Source organism: Podarcis raffonei, chromosome 1 (assembly GCF_027172205.1).
Source record: "Podarcis raffonei isolate rPodRaf1 chromosome 1, rPodRaf1.pri, whole genome shotgun sequence".
In the NCBI taxonomy this organism is placed as follows: domain Eukaryota; kingdom Metazoa; phylum Chordata; class Lepidosauria; order Squamata; family Lacertidae; genus Podarcis; species Podarcis raffonei.
In genome coordinates this window covers 34,432,084-34,449,190 of record NC_070602.1, presented here as the reverse complement: position 1 = coordinate 34,449,190, position 17,107 = coordinate 34,432,084, and the positions used below count along the sequence as shown (strand labels likewise).

The following is a 17,107-nucleotide window of genomic DNA, read 5'->3' as shown; positions in this document are numbered from 1 at the left end:
GCTGTTTTTTATGCCTTCATCTCTATCCAGTTATAGACACATCTAGAGAGTAACACAACATACAACAGGTAACCTAAGTTGTCTCTAAGTTCTGTATGGCAATATTATGAAACATGAAAATAATTGACTATAGCTACCTAGTACATTGTCTAAAGCAAAGATCACCAGGTGTCACTAACGTAAAAATGCCATCAGAAAGAACCACATGAGCAAAAATATTTTACACATGCCCAGATCAGTGAGAGCAATCATGGCAGCAGCAGCATAAACAGTGGCAAAGGGATGTGGGAAATAATGGTGGCAGACAAGGTTCAAGTCAGCAGGAGCTTCAGACAACTAGCTGCAGCCACTTCACCCCTCCTTTTGCACAAGTGATGAAATGAGCCAGGGACCACAGCTAGCCATAGTTTCCTTTTATGTTGGAACCAGGAAACTATGGTTTATAGCTTCCGAATAAGCTAGAATATGAAGTCATATGGTCTAAAGTTGGCTCCCAGATCCTGGCTTGTATGAAAACTATTAACCAGAGTTTCCTGGTTTCGGCAGAACCAGAAACTACAGCAAATTGTGGCTCTTGGTTGGTTGGTTGGTTGGTTGGTTGGTTTGCTTGCTTGCTTGCACAAAGTGGGGAGCAAAACAGGTGTATGCAGGTGCCTGAAGTTTGTGCTTATTTTGGCTCATTAAACTTACCGTATTTTTCGTCCCATAGGACGCTCCGTCCCATAGGATGCACCTAGTTTTTTTTGGGGGGGGGAAATAAAGGGAAAAAAATTTCCCTTTATTTCCCCCCCAAAAAAAAACCAGGTCGAGGAACAGCGGGATGGCGGCTGCGCCTCCCCGCTGTCCCCTGAGCTTGTGGGGCTGGCCGATGTCTGCCCAAAGCACGGGGCACTCTGCTTCAGCGCGCCCCGCGCTCTGTGCAGCAGGCTGCTATCCGCAGCCTAGGGAGCCCTGCGGGAACTCCCGCCGGCTCCCCAGGCTTGCTGATAGCTTCCTGAAGCCTGCAGAGCGAGAGGGGTTGGTGCGCACCGACCCCTCTCGCTCTCCAAGCTTCAGCGAAAGCCTGTATTCGCCCCATAGGACGCACACAGATTTCCCCTTCATTTTTGGCGGGGGAAAAGTGTGTCTTATAGGGCGATAAATACGGTAAGTCTCAATCCTCCAAGCCAGGATTTACATGGAAAGCCACTGTCAACAAAGCATTTGCTATATACCTCAACCTTTATGGGGCTGTTTTGAAAGAAGTGCTTGCTTACATGCACCAGCCCTAGGTGGGTTAGAAAAATCTGCCAGCTGGAGGTTCTTTTTTGAACAGGGTTGGACAACATGTTCAGCATCCAGAAGCACAATAGGAATCATATGTTGAGCCAATAGGTCAACATTAATTTGCATAGTGCTTTACACAAAACCATGCATATGCAAATCACTGTCATTCAGGGCTTTTATTTACTCTAAATGTGAAAAATCATTAAGTCATTTCCTCAAAAACATAAAATATGGCATTAGAAGAAGCTATGGTTAAAAATAAAGATAATGAATCAAAACTGTGTTTATGATAGTTCATAGGCAGTTTCTTGATGGTTTTTAAATAACTCACAGTATAACCCCATCAGGGGTTTTTAAAAATCTATTTTGATTTTGGGATTCTGGTAGATTTTGCTCTTTTTTAAAATTTATGTTGCTTTTGATTTGATGTTTTATGTTGTATTTAAGTTGTCTGTACACTTATTTACTATATGCCACCCAGAGAATTTGGGATTGTAGGGTGACATACAAATGCTCATAGTAATAAATAAACAAGCAGGCAAACGATACAGATTTTTGTCCCTGCTAATTTCTTCAGCAAAATTCAGCTTTAATGGCTAAGCTAGAATTTTGGTGCATATAGCGCAGTTTCCTCTAGCCTGAGTGGAAGCAACTCTCCAGGTCTAAGGCAGTGCAAGAAAGGTCCTTCTGAGATCTGCTACTTTACATCATTTAACTAGAGATGCCTGGAGATGGTCTTCTGCATGTAAATAATGCAGCCTATCACACTGGACCCATTGGGAGGAGCTCAGTGTTGCACTAAGGCATTGTTGTTGTTGTTGTGTTAGGGCAAGCATTTTGGCTTGCCCGATGTAATGATTCCTCTCCTCCTCCTGGCCTGATCTCATCTGCAGGTGGGGGGAGAGAGAGAAGTGAGGAAGCCCTGTTGTGCAAGAGGAAGTCCTTATGCAGGGCTTCCTCTGATGACTCATTAGATGAACCCATTTACTATTTATTTCTGGAATAACAATGTTTCTCTAGGTGATGTGCAAAAGAATACACAATTAAAACAATATTCGAAATAAACAAAACCAATAAAGCCCACTGAACCACAATTCAGTCATAAAATCAACAGAGTGGGGCAACCAGTTGACTATCAACAGAGCACCCATCCAACAACTGAAACCCATCAATTGCTGTCTATCTTGGGAGCAAGGACATAAAAATGCAAAATATCCATGGATGAAATCCACTGTCACATGAGCAAATGTTCTCTTCCTATTCCTCCTCTTCCATGTTGTGTCCAAATCTGCTCTGGAGGGTCCTCAATCCTCCAGGGCAGATTTGGGGAGCACACAGGAAATGGGGAGAGGCTTGGGTGCCAGAATTGAAGTCCATTCCACTCACAGATGCCACAACTGGGCATCATCCAATGGTTGTTTTTTTTTTTAACTCACATCTTCTTTACCTTGTTGCATAGGAGGGCTGCACTTCATGTGGGTTCCTTCGATCTGACCAGAAAAAAAGTAATCTGTCGAACAGAGGTTCAACATCTGCTACGTAGGACTTGCCCTCCGGGAATATTCGTAGAATTCCACCATGTAGCTTGAGAGAGAGAGAAAGGAAGAGCATTCACTTTTAAACATAAGAAAATTTAAGATAGGGTTGTGAATCATAAGTGTTTGAGAAACAGAAGGGGAGATTTAATGTAAAGTAAAAGGAAAAATATTACTGGGAGGAGAAGCACCGTTAATGGACTAATAATGATGACTGACTGTCAACAGGATAAATACAGAAGTATACCTCTGTTTAGGCACATGATAGAAAAGAAACAGCTTTATTTATTCTTACTTTTTATAGAATGCTTGTCTTAGCAATTGTGGTGGTGTCTGGTTTTCTTTTCTTTTTTTAAAAATGTTGCTGCTTCCTGGCGGGTTCGTTGTAACTTGCAAGCGAGGCTTGATTCTTGAGAATATTTCAAAGTGTACACTTGCATATACGGTTGTTTCTCTTCGGATCCCGCCCCTCCCCATAAACTTCCACATGGGACACTGTTGTAAAAGTAAAATCTAGTTTGTTAAAAGCGCCAAGGAGGCTCCTATGACCCTCACAGAGCAACAATTCACAGAGTTCCCTGAGAAGAGAGATTGGTTGCAAAACCACTCTGCTAACTGTAGCTCTCTGAGGGGAAGCAACATCTCCTACAACCCTCAGCACCCTTAACAAAGTACATTTCCCAGTTTTCTCCAGGGGGAGCCATGGCTCCTTGAAGTGATATGACACAGCTTTAAATGCATAGCACAGGTGGGGCAAGAGTTTCCTCACTGTTTTGTCTCTGGCACGCCAAACCCGGGGGCTTTATTTACCCCACTCCTCTCTGTTTATTTATTGCTCTCAGGCTTGTTACTGGCACTTACACAGCAGCCCAACTGCAAGCCATGGGGCACACCCACAGGACTGTCACTTTGGTTGAGAGTTTTACTTCACGAGGAGCGTGGGAAGCATCAGTGGAAACGGCAGGTACACTTTCCTCCTGGGAAATGCCAACACTTGGATGAAGAGTCTAACCACGCAGACATCCAAGCCGTCTCTGGTCCCACAATCTGCCAGCCAACCAAGTGGAGAGGCAGCAGCAACCTGTGCTGCCTTAAGGCCTTTTAAAAACATGGTGGAGTTTAGAAGCATTTTCCAGCCACCTCTGAGCTCCCAGAATAAGTCCAGGTTGACACATTTCAATAGGGGATTGCATCCAATTATAGCTCCTGATGAGCTACATATATGATACTTGTGTTTGCCACTTGTAGACACTTTTGTTTATACTTAAAAAAAAAAACATTTTAGGAAATTGGTCCTAATAATATGGTAGCTTGCAAGTTATAATGAGTCCCCCAGGAGGCAGCAACTCATTTCATTCGCTCGGGCAATTTATATACTACTTATATTTAAACAAAACTCTTAAGCAGAAAAGAGTTCTAAGAAAATGTAGTCCAGATTCTTCTATTCCCTACTCAGAGGGTTTGGGATCTTACTGACTTGGTTTGCATATCAATGGTTTACCACGATCACACCTTTATGGTCTATTTCGCTCCTTGAAGCCACGAATGCCTGTCCGAATCAGGGATCATGGCTTGTTTTGTTCCCAAGAAACCACAATCAGTAGCTGAGTTTGTTCTTGGATTACTGAGCTGGAGTTTTGCAGCAAACAAATCACAATCCCCAGTTCAGCTGCAAAGCTAAGCCAGGGATTGTGCTTTGCTTCTTCCCAGGACAAGAGAATAGAAGTGAGCAATGTTTTACCACGATGTGCAAGCTGGGCCATTCTGTCAATATTTCCTTGTCAGTCACGAGGGCTGGGCACTGCTATTGACTGTAGAAGACTCCCCCCCACCCGATTCAGGGCTTTGAAAATTGATGTTTTTGACAGATCCTAAAGGTACAATGCCAACTCATTTCTCTTCAGGTACATCATGGCAAACTGCTTCCAAGCCCTGAACAGGTATGTTAGCAAATACACTGCTATTTATGAGGTTTGGGCTAAGGCATGGAGCCCGAGGCTTACCCGATAATGAAAAAATACAAGTTTGCACAACCTCCTTCTGCATAACGCAAGAGGGAAAAAAATCCCTCATAAGCACAATTGTTCCTTTAGCATTCTTTAAAGGCTGTTTCATGGGAGGGAGGGATAGTTCAAAGGATGAGAGGACTACAAACTATCCTGTGATTCTTTATGTAATCTGCTTCAGCTGTCAAAAGTACATTTGTTTCTTTGCGGTCTTGTTTTGTTTTCATTAGGCTAAAACCTTCATTATCCATCTCTTTAAACCCTCAGCCCAGAACCTCCAAATAGCTACTTGCCTTCCAAAAATTGTGTGTCAAATGGAAATAAAAATAATGCAACAAGGAAATGAATTTTAGCTTCACGTTTTCCCTGTGCTCACTGTAAACAGTGGTTATGTATCCAGTAACAAAATGGTGTTATGGTTCAGTTGCTTCCCAACCTAGTGCCCTCCTGGTGTTTTTGACTACAACTCCCATTAGGTTTGCCAGACGAGGCTGAGAGAAGTTGTCATCTGAAACATCTGGATGTGCTAGATTGGGGAAGTCTGGCTTAGGCCAGGAGCGGATGGCAGGGGAAGCATCACAGCTGGCATCACCTCATGGCAATGGTGGCACTGCCACATTCTGGGGCGGGGTAGAGCAGTGCGTCAGTGATGTCAGAGCACTTAAGTTGCACCACAGAGTCCACCTGGCAACAAAAATGCTGTCCACAGCACTGTCCATCTCACCTGCTACTCCTGGCTGAAGACATTCTACACAGTTCAATACAGTGTTAAAGAGTAAGAAAGCAGTACAATGCAGAAGGCAAGCTTTGAGTGCCTCTCAAAATATCACCGTCTTCCTACCTTCGAATCCCAGTTCTTGTTCAGGTAGTAAATACAGGTGATACAGCGCCCATCGCCATTGGGATTGTCTACATGACGTACATAGCCAGTTCCATTTCCAGGGTAGCAGGCTACCATTGCCTAAGCGATGAAATGCAAAGAGAATGAACATTGGTTAGATTTTTCTTCATGGATGTTTTATAGTTTGTTTTTTGAAGAAAATACTTAAAATGCATAAACAGCAAACATCAATGGAACGCTCACAGTAAAACTGTTGAGAGAAACATATACCCCACCCTGGGAATCAATGATAATTGACACTGAAGCAAGCAAAGCGCGTAACACAAACTGAAATCAAGAGGATACCAAACTGAGATGAGAAAACCAATATGAACGAGATAAAATGGCAATAAGGGGATAATGTAGAAGAGAAATGGATAAAATATTTGCAGATACCAATAGAATTAAGTGAAGATTTTTTAAATTAAAAAATGAATAAACAAACCCCCCAAATAATGTTTCCACTTTTTTCTTAAACTTTCTATTTACTCTTTTTTGCCATGACCCAAACAATGCCAAGCTTTTCAATGCCACTGATCACAGACTGATTTCTGTAGGTGCTAACAAGATTATTCGCACACACCCCATTCTCCTGTAAAATCAATGCTTTTAAGAAGCAATGCTCCTGGATGAAGAATGTGAAACTCATCCTCATTTCAACTGATTCGTAAATAATTTTAAGCTGGAGATAAGAAGCAGGTGAAACTGAGGAATAGTCAATCAAGTGCTGGCAGAGAACTTAAAAATACATTTTAAAAATTCTGCAGCATTAGTGTAGGAATGGTTGGTCCAATCATACATGAAGTTGTCCCGTCTGCACATGCACACTCACCCCACCCGAAATTCGAGCAAGCACCATGTAAGCACAGGTTGTTGGTGTATGGTCACTTTCTAGTCCATTCTGGTGCTACAGTGCTAGGGTTCAAGGGGCCAAACTAGACATGCCATGAAAATGCTTGTACTGACAGTGGCAACTACCTTTCCATCACCGCCAAAATCGTGATGCATTTGAAGCAGACCAAGAGGAGGGAAGTGGCATGAAGGGGCAATGTGAACCAGAAACCTATCATGCACACAGTTTTTCTTACTCACATTAGAATATAATAAAGAGTCCTGCTGGACCAGGCCAAGGACCAATCTGGTCTAGCTTCTTGTTCTCACAGTGGCTAACTAGAGGCCTATGGGAAGCCCAAAAGCAGGACTCATGTCCAACAGTACTCTCCCCACTTGAGATTCCCAGCAATTCAGAGGCAGGCTGCCTCCACAGTGGAGACAGAATGCAACCCTCAAGGCTAATAACTGCCAATAGCTCTATCCTCCAAAAATTCCTCCAAAGCTGCTTTTACTGGTGACAACAGGAACTAGAGGGTTTGGTATATATATTTCTGTGTAATGTCTAGTTCTCAGCCCTAAGTTATTCAAGTGATTTTCAAACGGCACAATCCACTAGGAAGTTCTCCTGAGCAAATCCCATTGAAATGAATAGCAGGTGTGCAGAAGCACTTGCATAGCTCACTTTCATTTTACTGGGACTTTCCAAGGAGAACTTTCAAGTTGAGAACTTTCAGCTTGTGGTTTCAGAGTACAGGACTGAGAGTTGGCCAGGTCTGGATAACAACAGACCATGTTTTCTTGTGGGGAAACAGGCTGTAATGGTGATGCTCTAAAGATTATCTCCATTTTCATTATCTGCTCCTGAGTTTGCCATATGTCCCTTTTCTGAAGGAGCATTTCTAAATGCTTTCCCATAGCCACTTATTTCAGGTACCATAATCACATACTGTTCTCTCATATACTCTAGAGTGCTCAAGTGATATAGTTTCCTTCTTTCAGGATGCTTTATATATAAACGCCTTGAAGGGAGCAAAACTCCACAGCCTGAGGTTGCTCTTGGCTCTTTTGCTGAGCTTTCCAAATCTATCAGATTGCGCTGACATGGTCTATGTGTCTGCTGTCTGAGGCTGAGCTGCAGAACTGGCCAAAACATACTGTATTACACTTCTTGTTCTGAATATTTTCAATACACCGTTAGTCCTCATTTTGTTTAGTTTACCAGACCAACAAATTTGAAACACCCACCATAAAGCGCAAGTGAAGACAACAAGGTAGAATGAATGTTGCATTCCAGGTGGGCAGGAAAAGGTGGTTCTTCACGGCACGTACTCATTCAGTCTGCTTTTACAACTGGAACAATATCGGAGGCCGGAGGCTGTCATTCCTGATTATCTTAATTACCACCACTTGCTGGAGGCCAAGTGTCTTCTAATCTGGAGAGGCAGGTGTCCATAGTTACAAGGGGAAATTCTCACCTCACCTCTCTGTGGGGGAATGGGCACCGCTGCTCACCTGGAAGCCCCTGGGTCGGAGGCAGGTGGTGCCACAACCTGGTGAGGAAGCTTTGAAGTAAGATGCAATGGGAATAACCATAGATCAGTGGAAGAGTGCATGCACTCCATGAAGATGCTCCCAGGTTCTATAGTTCTGCTCTATTCTGCCTCAGTCAGACCACACCTGGAATACCATGCCCAGTTCAGGGTGCCGCCATTTAAGAAGGATATTGACTAGCTGGAATGTGTGCAGAGGAAGGCAACCAAGATGATCAAGGATCTGGAAACCTAGTCATATGAGGAACAGTTGAAGGTGGTGGACTCTCCTTCCTTAGAGGTTTTTAAGCAGAGGTTGGATGGCCATCTGTCATGGATGCTTTAGTTGAGATTCCTGCATTGCAGGTGGTTGGGCTAAATGACCCTTGGGACACCTTCCAGCTCTATGATATGCCTTGCATCTGCAGTTAAAAGACTGAGGTGGCAGGTGATGTGAAAGACCTCCACCTGAGTTAGTATGCAATTAACCTGACCTGGTGTAAGGCAACTTGATATGTATTCTCTATCTTCTTCAAACACATAATATTTCCATTACCACAAATGTTCTCTCACTAGATAATATAATTTATAGAGAGGAGGACTTGATTGCCAGTAGTTTGGTAGCAGGTTAAAAAAGTATTATTACGGTAATATTATTATTATTATTATTATTATTATTATTAATACCCCGCCCATCTGGCGGGGTTTCTCCAGCCACTCTGGGTGGCTTCCAACAAAATATTAAAATACAGTAGTGCATCAAACATGGTTTTCATCTACTTGTACTGATTGGTGAAAATATGAATAAATTAATATATGTACCATTGGATATCTTGGGCCAATATAGGGCAGCATACAGCTCACCGGCTATACAAAGGAAACGGTCTTGGCATAGTGCCATGTCCATTCAACGATACTTCATACAGTCCTGCCCAGAGAGATATTATTGGATTCATATTCTAAACCCTTGGATTTAGAACACAAGAAAGGAAACAGCAGGCAAAACATCTCTTCCACCCTTCCTTTCGTCCCCACCGCCACATAAAAACTCAATTGGTGGTTTAGTTACACAAGCCTCTCTCTCCAATTCTGGTTGAAATTCATCAAAGAGTGCTTGCAACACAGAGCAAAGCAAAATAATGATAAAAAAGATATTGGCAATTAATTGATAGTGGATGCCTTGCTTTATTTGTTCTAGACACATATACATAAAAACAGAAACACTGGACGTTTTGCAACATGGAACAGACAGTATGTTGCTTTTAATCAAAAGCAAAATAAAATCACCAGCAATTATAGGTTTATAATAAATCCAGTTCACATGTTTCTGCATAGGTTGCTAGCTGAACAGATGTTTGGCACTCTAAACCTTGGCTGTGCTGATTACACATTGGAGGAGGGCCTCAAGTTCAGTTCCCCCGAACAGATGACAGGTGCATTCAAAGTGAACCAGCTGGTGTGGCGATTGCACACTGAGATCCAAATCTGCAAGGATCATCGTAAAGTGTGTGAACAATTTTTAACCCTGTGTAGGAGCCAATCAGGAAGGCAATACATGCGTGAGAGTCTGTTGAGAGGCATGGATTAGCCTTACTGGATTATGGTTTGCATGTTGTTTGCTCTCAAGAGATCAGGTTCTTTTTAATAATAATAATAATAATGCATGCAGTCCAGCTAATGATGAGCAGCTGGAAACCTCACAGAGTTAAGGTGGTGTAGTGGTTAGAGTGCCAGGCTAGAAACTTGAGAGACACAGGTTCAAAACCTTACTAAGCCATAGACACAAACTCTAGCGTTCAAAAGCTTATGCCATAAATATATTTGTGAAGTTTATGTAGTTCAGTGGGTAACTTTGGTCCAATCACTATCTCTTCAGCTTAATTTACCTCACAGGGTTGTTGTAGGAATAAAATTGGAGGGGACATGCATCCTACCCCAAGATATTAAGAGGGAAGCACACATTTCCTGTTTTTACTAGGAGTTATCAATCGTTTGTATCAGCACAGCTAGCGAAATGTTGCAAGAAACTATTTCCAAAAGGCTTTGGATTTATGTCATTAAGGGGTAGGGTTTTGCATCTACTACAATGGGTTTTAAAAAAACAACAGCTTTCTGTTGAATTTGCAATGGGACTTTAATGGGAAACTATAACTATTTTCTGATCCAAAACCAAGAGGCAGGCTATATATTTAAATATATAAATGTATATGAATAAATGATTAGAATAACGCACCCCAAAAAATCCTTATGTTAAAAAGTGACAGCTCAGGCAGCACAATGTGAGTGGAGAAGGGCTGAAACATTATATACTTTCCACCAACCCCTAGATGAAGGCTTAAACAATCATAGAATTGTATAGTTGGAAGGAACCCAGAGGGTCATCTAGTCCAACCCCCTGCAATGCAGAAATCTCATGTATCCATGACAAAAGGGCCATCCAGCCTGTGTTATAAAACCTCCAATGAAGGAGAGTCCTCCACTTTCTAGGGCGTCCGTTCCTCAGAAGACACATTTCAAGGCTGATAGAACACCACAAAAGTTAATGGAACAATGTAAGCTCATCTGCGTCTGAGAAAGCTCCCCCCCCCAAAAAAAAAATCCCCCAAGCACGTCCTCCACTTTCCCCTTTTGCTTTTGTTTAAACCAGGATGGGCTAAAACAGCCTCTCTCTACTTGTGGGTCCCCAGTTGTTAGAAGAATGCCCCTCCCTGTTTTTGAGCCCCGTGGATTGACTGTTTTCTCACTTGCTTTCTTGAGAAAAGTTGGCTCATTTCCAGGTGAATTTGAGGGCAAAGGGGGGGGGCAGAGATCTTCTCCATCTCTTAACTTGGTGACAGGATCCTGTCCCAAGCTTGGGAGTGGGTGGGATGTAATTTCAGGGGTTAGAAATGAATAAAATAAATGGATTAAAAAAAAAAGTTTGCCCCCTTAAGCTGGCTGTGTATTCTCACTTTGCATTTTCATCACAGAGCAAAAGTCTCAAGGCTTTTTTGGGGGGGGGGGGGAGATAAAGGCTGAGAGAAACGCTCAGGCCACAGAATTGTGATTTTTGCTCACAGTCTGCTTTAATTATCAAAATAATTAATCTTTCTTTTGTGAGAAGGGTGTTGTCTTACTCTTTAGCCCCTTCCTGCCCCTCCACCCTTCAACTTATATTGTGATGGATATTTATCTGCAAGCCTCCTAACTCCTCCTGTCCTCTCATTAGGCTCCTTCCTAGGTTCCTGAACATTCAAACTTCTTGTTTTCCCTTTTTAAATCGCATGCAGCAGATGTTCCCATTTTCTGCCCCCCCCCGAAGTGCCCATAATTTAAGAACTGATCAACTGGACACAGAAAGCAGCCATGCCATCACAAGCCGACAATGCAAGAGGCTGTTGAAAACTAATTATTTTCCTGCGCAGGGTGCGGGAGGGAGGGGAGTCAGGAGCCAGCCTCCAATTAGCAAGAGCAAACACTCTGGGTGCATCAATGTATATAGATATATAATATATATGTATGTCTATATACACACACATGTTTCAGTGGAAGTTCTTTTGGTTCAGGGAGACTTCCTCAAACTGCTGTGTGTGTGATCTGGCTCCTTGCCAGCTAGATGATGGCTTAATGACAGTGCTACGTGCAGAGCGTGAGGCTATCAGCAATCAAACACAAACTTCACTCTAGAGTACACTTCACAGAGAAGCGGTCGAGGGAAGGGAAAGCACATAGAAAACATACAGCGCTTCTCAGTTCTGATTCTTGCTGAAAGCTCCCCCCTCCCCACCCTACTATCCCCAGACAAGAACGTACACACAAAAAACCCTTTCATTCCCTTGCCTCTCGCATTCTTCTGGAGCTGAATACAAGGGGATACATACAGTGAGTTGATATAGTTTTTTATTATTATTAATTTATATACCACTTAATATGCAAAATCCCAAAGCGGTTAACATACAACAAAGTAAGACAATTAAACAGAAAAGAAAAATTGATGCACAACACTTAAAACTCAAAATACAAAGAAATGCATGGGTAAAAACATCCTATGCCCTTTTAAAATGTGTTTTTGTAGGGGGGGCTATTGGGTTGTTATTTTTATTTTTATTATGTATTTTGTGGTTTTATATCTTGATTTTATTCTGTGAACAGCCCTAAGACCCCCAGGTATAAGGCGGTATATAAATTCAACCAATCAATGAATCCAGAAAAGCCATCAAGAAAACATTCAGTTCAATGTCAATAAATACTAAAACAGAACAGTGTGAAGAATCTTATGAGCCAGAAAACACCTGCATAAAGAGATGGATTGGTCTTCAGGAGGTGTTTAAAGCTTTCCATTCATTCTACATCATGAACAGCACATGGAAGGGTGGCCCAGAGAGTAGGCAGAATTCTGACCAGTGGCCATGTTAACTGGGGTGGATGAGAGTCCAGTAAGAGCTGAAATGCCACAGTTTCCTCAGTCCTGGTTTAAAAGATAAATCCAGCAACGGCATTTGGACTGCCCTCAGAGCATCCTCTGTGGAACCCCTTAACCTCAGCAGTGCTTACAACAACCTTGTGGTGTTGACCAGTGTCGTTTTCCTAACGGCACAGGTGGCTGGTTGAGGTTGAGAGAATGGTGTCTTGTATGAATAGTGCTTCTATCCTGCCCCTGAGCCAACAAGATCAACTAGCGACCCCAGAATGATGGCCTTCTGAGTTGCAACACATTCACTTGCTTGAGTCATCTGCTCTGAAGACACCATAGTGCATTACGCCTTGTTTGCAGTGCTTTGTGGGTTTGGAAAGAATATTCACTGTGTAAGGAAAACTTGTGACGGGCCTTCCCTAATACAGTGGTCCCTTGGGTTAAGAACTTAATTCGTTCCGGAGATCCGTTCTTAACCTGAAGCTGTTCTTAACCTGAGGTACCACTTTAGCTAATGGGGTCTCCCACTGCCACTGGAGCACAATTTCTGTTCTCATCCTGAAGCAAAGTTCTTAATCCAAGGTACTATTTCTGGGTTAGCAGAGACTGTAACCTGAAGCGTCTGTAACCTGTGGTACCACTGTACCAGGAAGCAGTCTATTTAAGTGGGGGTTGGTGTTTCTCTAAGGACTGTTTGCCAGTTCCTCACTTCCAAGAGTCATATCCTCACCAAACATCTAAAAGGCATTCTTATATCACCCACAGTCATGGCTTCCCTCAAAGAATCCTGGGAGCTGTAGTTTAAGGGTGCTGGGAACAGTAGCTCTGTGAGGGCATTTCTTAACAACTCTCAACACCCTTAAAAATTTATATTGCCCAGAATTCTCTGAGGGAAGCCGTGGCTGTTAAGGTGGTATAAGAAAGCTTTAAAGGTATGTGATCTTCTCCCTGTTTCAACACGGAATAGAGTCATAACCTTAAAAGGAATCTGCTTCAGGTTATTTTAAGTATATCTATATATGTGTAAGTTATATCTATACAGCAGCAGCAGGGAAATGTGTGGTTGCTGAATTTTTCAGCAGTCCCTGCAAGCATTTAAAACTTTATAATTCTGTTTTATTAATCACCCAACAGAATCCTGGCACAGCTGATGTATCAATTAATTAATGCCTTCTGGGGTGCCATTTAAAGTAAATATGCATACCTAGAGATGTCAACATGAGGTTCTATGTTTAAAAACCACTGGCCCTGATCTGGTTCTAGTAACATTAATACAGTAATTTATTGATAAAAGTCCCACTTGACAATGACCTGTCCTGCCTGTTTTTTGTAAAATGTAAGGCACATAGAAGATGGTGCTATATGTCCATAAGAAGTTGGAAAAGTGTGTTTTATCAGCAATATCACCAAACTGAAACTAAAGCTTCAGAGATTTTCAGTCTGGTCTTAAACAGGGTAAGTATGCCCTGTCTCCCTTTGATCCTATAAGCTTTCCTGCAACTCTTTGAATGTATGCAATCCACAAATGCGAAACAAACAAACAAACAAACAAACAAACAAAAACCAGCACAGGAATTGTTTGCGTTTAAGTGCTACCCTGGGGAGGGTCCCAGCCAATTATTTCATTTGCAGCTCCAGTCACAGGAACCTAAGAATCTGCCTTATACTGAGTCAGATCAATAGCTCATCAGTGTAGCCTACGCTGGAATCCTGGAGAGCTGCTGCTATAGCCAGACAGGACCGTCTCCCAGCCCTACCTGGGGATACTATAGCAACAGTGCTTCTTTGCAAGTAGGTAGGTCAGAGGTATAGCTTCACTGGCAGACTGTAGCTGGGTCCATTCCCACCAGCAGGTGCACGCAAGAGAAGGAGGAAGAAGATGCTTTGTGATGTCTGGTCCATTCCCTGGCAGCATTTCTACTTAGGAGGAAGGGGATAGTCATTGCTTCAATCTGCTTTTGAGTAGAACTGCAGGCCTGGAAGGGGCCCATGTCCAGATGTCATTGAAACATCACTAGAGTATCTTCCATTTGGTTATTTTCCATAGGAGAACTCCACCACGTAGTTCTCCATATGAGACAGATGCTCCCAGGTAACAGTACAGATTAATATATGGGGTGAGTGGGGACAATTGGTCTGAATGTGCCTAAATGATGGCAATGTTTTTTTGTTACTGAATATTCCCCAGTTAATACAAATTATCAAAGATTTCTTATGTTTTGTTTTAGGAAATGAAGTCATGCCTGATACACCTGTGGATGCCATGGAAGTGAATCACTAGAAGGCTCAGAGCACACAGTTAACAGCCAGGTGAAGAGAGAGAGAAAAGGAGGTCTCTGTTGACCCCATGCCAATCACTCTCCAGATGTGTAGGATCATGGAACATGCACAGAGTCTTAATTCAGCAAAGCAGAAACTCGGAGGGGAAAAATACAAAAATGCAAAGGGGAAAAAACAAACCTGCAAGAACAAAATGACAATCCAATTGCTCGACTTTGAAATATTCAGATTCAGGAAGCAATATAAGTACAAAGTAATTCCCAAGGGCTTCTTGTGATTGATTATCATTAATCACTTCAGAGGTGAAAACCCAGGGAAAGTAAGCGATTTTTCAACAAGCTAGTGGCAAGAGTTCAAAAGCAAATCAAGATTGGATGATGCCTGAAACAGTACTTTAGCCACAGGCCAAGATTACTGAACATACCAAAATCCGACACCAAATTCTGCACATAGTAAAGTGCACACAAGAAACCACAGAAGTTCATATTTCCACAGCCTTCACAATTATTCTAGGAAAATGCTCCATCCAACAACTGCATGATGCACTTGGCTAACAGTTAATTTGTATTTTATTTTTAAAGGTGGATCCAAGTTCCTGAGCTTTAAATGGCAAAATGTATGTACCTGTGCAATTGAGAATGGCCACACTCATAATTAACCACAGTAGAAGTTGCTGGGAAAGGACTGGGCCTCCCTTCTCTGTGTAAAGTAAAGAAATCAGACTGTTTTATTGTACAGGCAATGGGCACAATGGATGTGATGTGTGATTTTTTCTTTCTAAGCTTAGGTACAAAAAGTACGAGAGTTTACATAAACAAGCATTAATCAACTCTAACTCACTTTCCTCAAAAGTTTCTTTCCTTAAAATTCAGTTTCTTCCACAAAAACCCATCTGGTTTTTGAGAGTCGTATATTGGTCCATCTAGTACTTTCTGCCACCGCCTTCTCATTCTTGCTAGTCTTCCAAACAGTCAAAAATAGGGAACCTGCAGCCTTCCAGGCACTGTTGGACTGCCTCCCACCATCCCTTGCTGGAGCTGATGACACTTGGGGAGTCTAAAATTACCTGAAAGACCACAGGTTCCACAGCCCTCATATATTCCAGCCCCGACATCGTTATGTGCCTTTCTTCCACCCATGTTCTTAATGTCCAACCATAAGCCTCTTTTGAAAATACGTCATACTGATTTCAATGGGATTTACTTTACCAGTTATGTCTTTACATGGGAAGGACCCAAATAACATCTGATCTCTGTATGACACACACTGCACATTTCTGCAGCTCCATGAATGTTAGAAAGAACAAAAATGATATACAAGCCACCTATCATCGTCATCAATTACATTTATATCCCACCTTCAAGGAACTTAAGAAGGAATACATGGTTCTCCCCCCAATCCATTTTATCTTACACCAACCCTGTGAGGTAGGTTAGGTTAAACAGAGGACTATCAAGAGCCCAAGCATTACTGTCTAGTCTCTAGAGTGTGATACTGGTCTCTATCATGAGGCTTATTATAGTCTAGTGTCCACAAAACAGAACCTAGAATAAAGGTATGTTTGTGGCTATGCAGTTAGAAGCAGGCTTAGGATCATTCTCAAGGGAACCCCTTTACTTTCTCCCCTATAAAGGGAAAAAACAATGCAAATGGGTGAAAGTCACCTCTGTGAACTAAACAAGACCTTTTTACACGTCATAATGACGGGCATATTGCTTGTTGTTAATAATAAACCTCTCCTACCTCACTTGAAAAGTGATTGTGTTCAAGCCATGCTATAAAATCCAGCTCTAGACTAGATAGGGGGTCAAGTCTGTTGCTAATGCAATGAGATTTATATCAATGGCACATTGGTGTTACCTGTGTAATCAATGGGAAATAAATGTCTTAAGATGTATAACCTACCATGGAGGAATCCTGATTATTTCCTAGTTCATCGATCACGCTGGAAACTGCTACACGAAGAAAGCAAGAGGATTAATCTCTCAACCCAAGAAGGAACATAGTTTCCCCCTGCCAATGGACACACACACACACACATTTTGTCCTTTGGACAGTGACCCTGGAGAGATGCTGCCACCATCTGACAGCAAAGACGACTATGTTTTATGTGCTCACGCTACATGTGCACTTGAGAACAGGCCATACCTCAGGTTAAAAAGAGAGATATCGCATTAGAACAAGCAGCAGTCAAGCAAAGCATCCGCAAGACTTCCCACAGGATGCTAGACCAGAGGGGCCAGTGGCCTGATCCAGCAGCTCTTCTTTTGGGTGGAGAGAACATCTCTCCCACACATTCCTAATATGATAAGGTGAGTCTAGTGGAAAAGGCTCCCATTCTCCCCTTTGAGTTCGGAAGAAAATGGAACTGTGGCAATTCAAAT

The 17,107-nt window shown here is 42.3% G+C and overlaps 1 protein-coding gene across 3 annotated transcripts in view; it reads right to left on the bottom strand.

Annotated features, from left to right (window-relative positions):
- Positions 1-17,107, bottom strand: part of EGLN3 (egl-9 family hypoxia inducible factor 3) — a 40,085-nt gene that overhangs the window by 5,581 nt on the left and 17,397 nt on the right. For 2 of the 3 annotated variants that reach the window (XM_053380547.1, XM_053380566.1), the window contains exons 2-3: positions 5,649-5,768; positions 2,714-2,850 (exon numbers count right to left, since the gene is read on the bottom strand). In XM_053380547.1, the coding sequence (XP_053236522.1) occupies positions 2,714-2,850; positions 5,649-5,768 (257 nt within the window). Of the gene's footprint in view, positions 1-2,709; positions 2,851-5,648; positions 5,769-17,107 lie in introns of those variants that run through there. The other variant, XM_053380556.1, reaches the window with a different exon arrangement.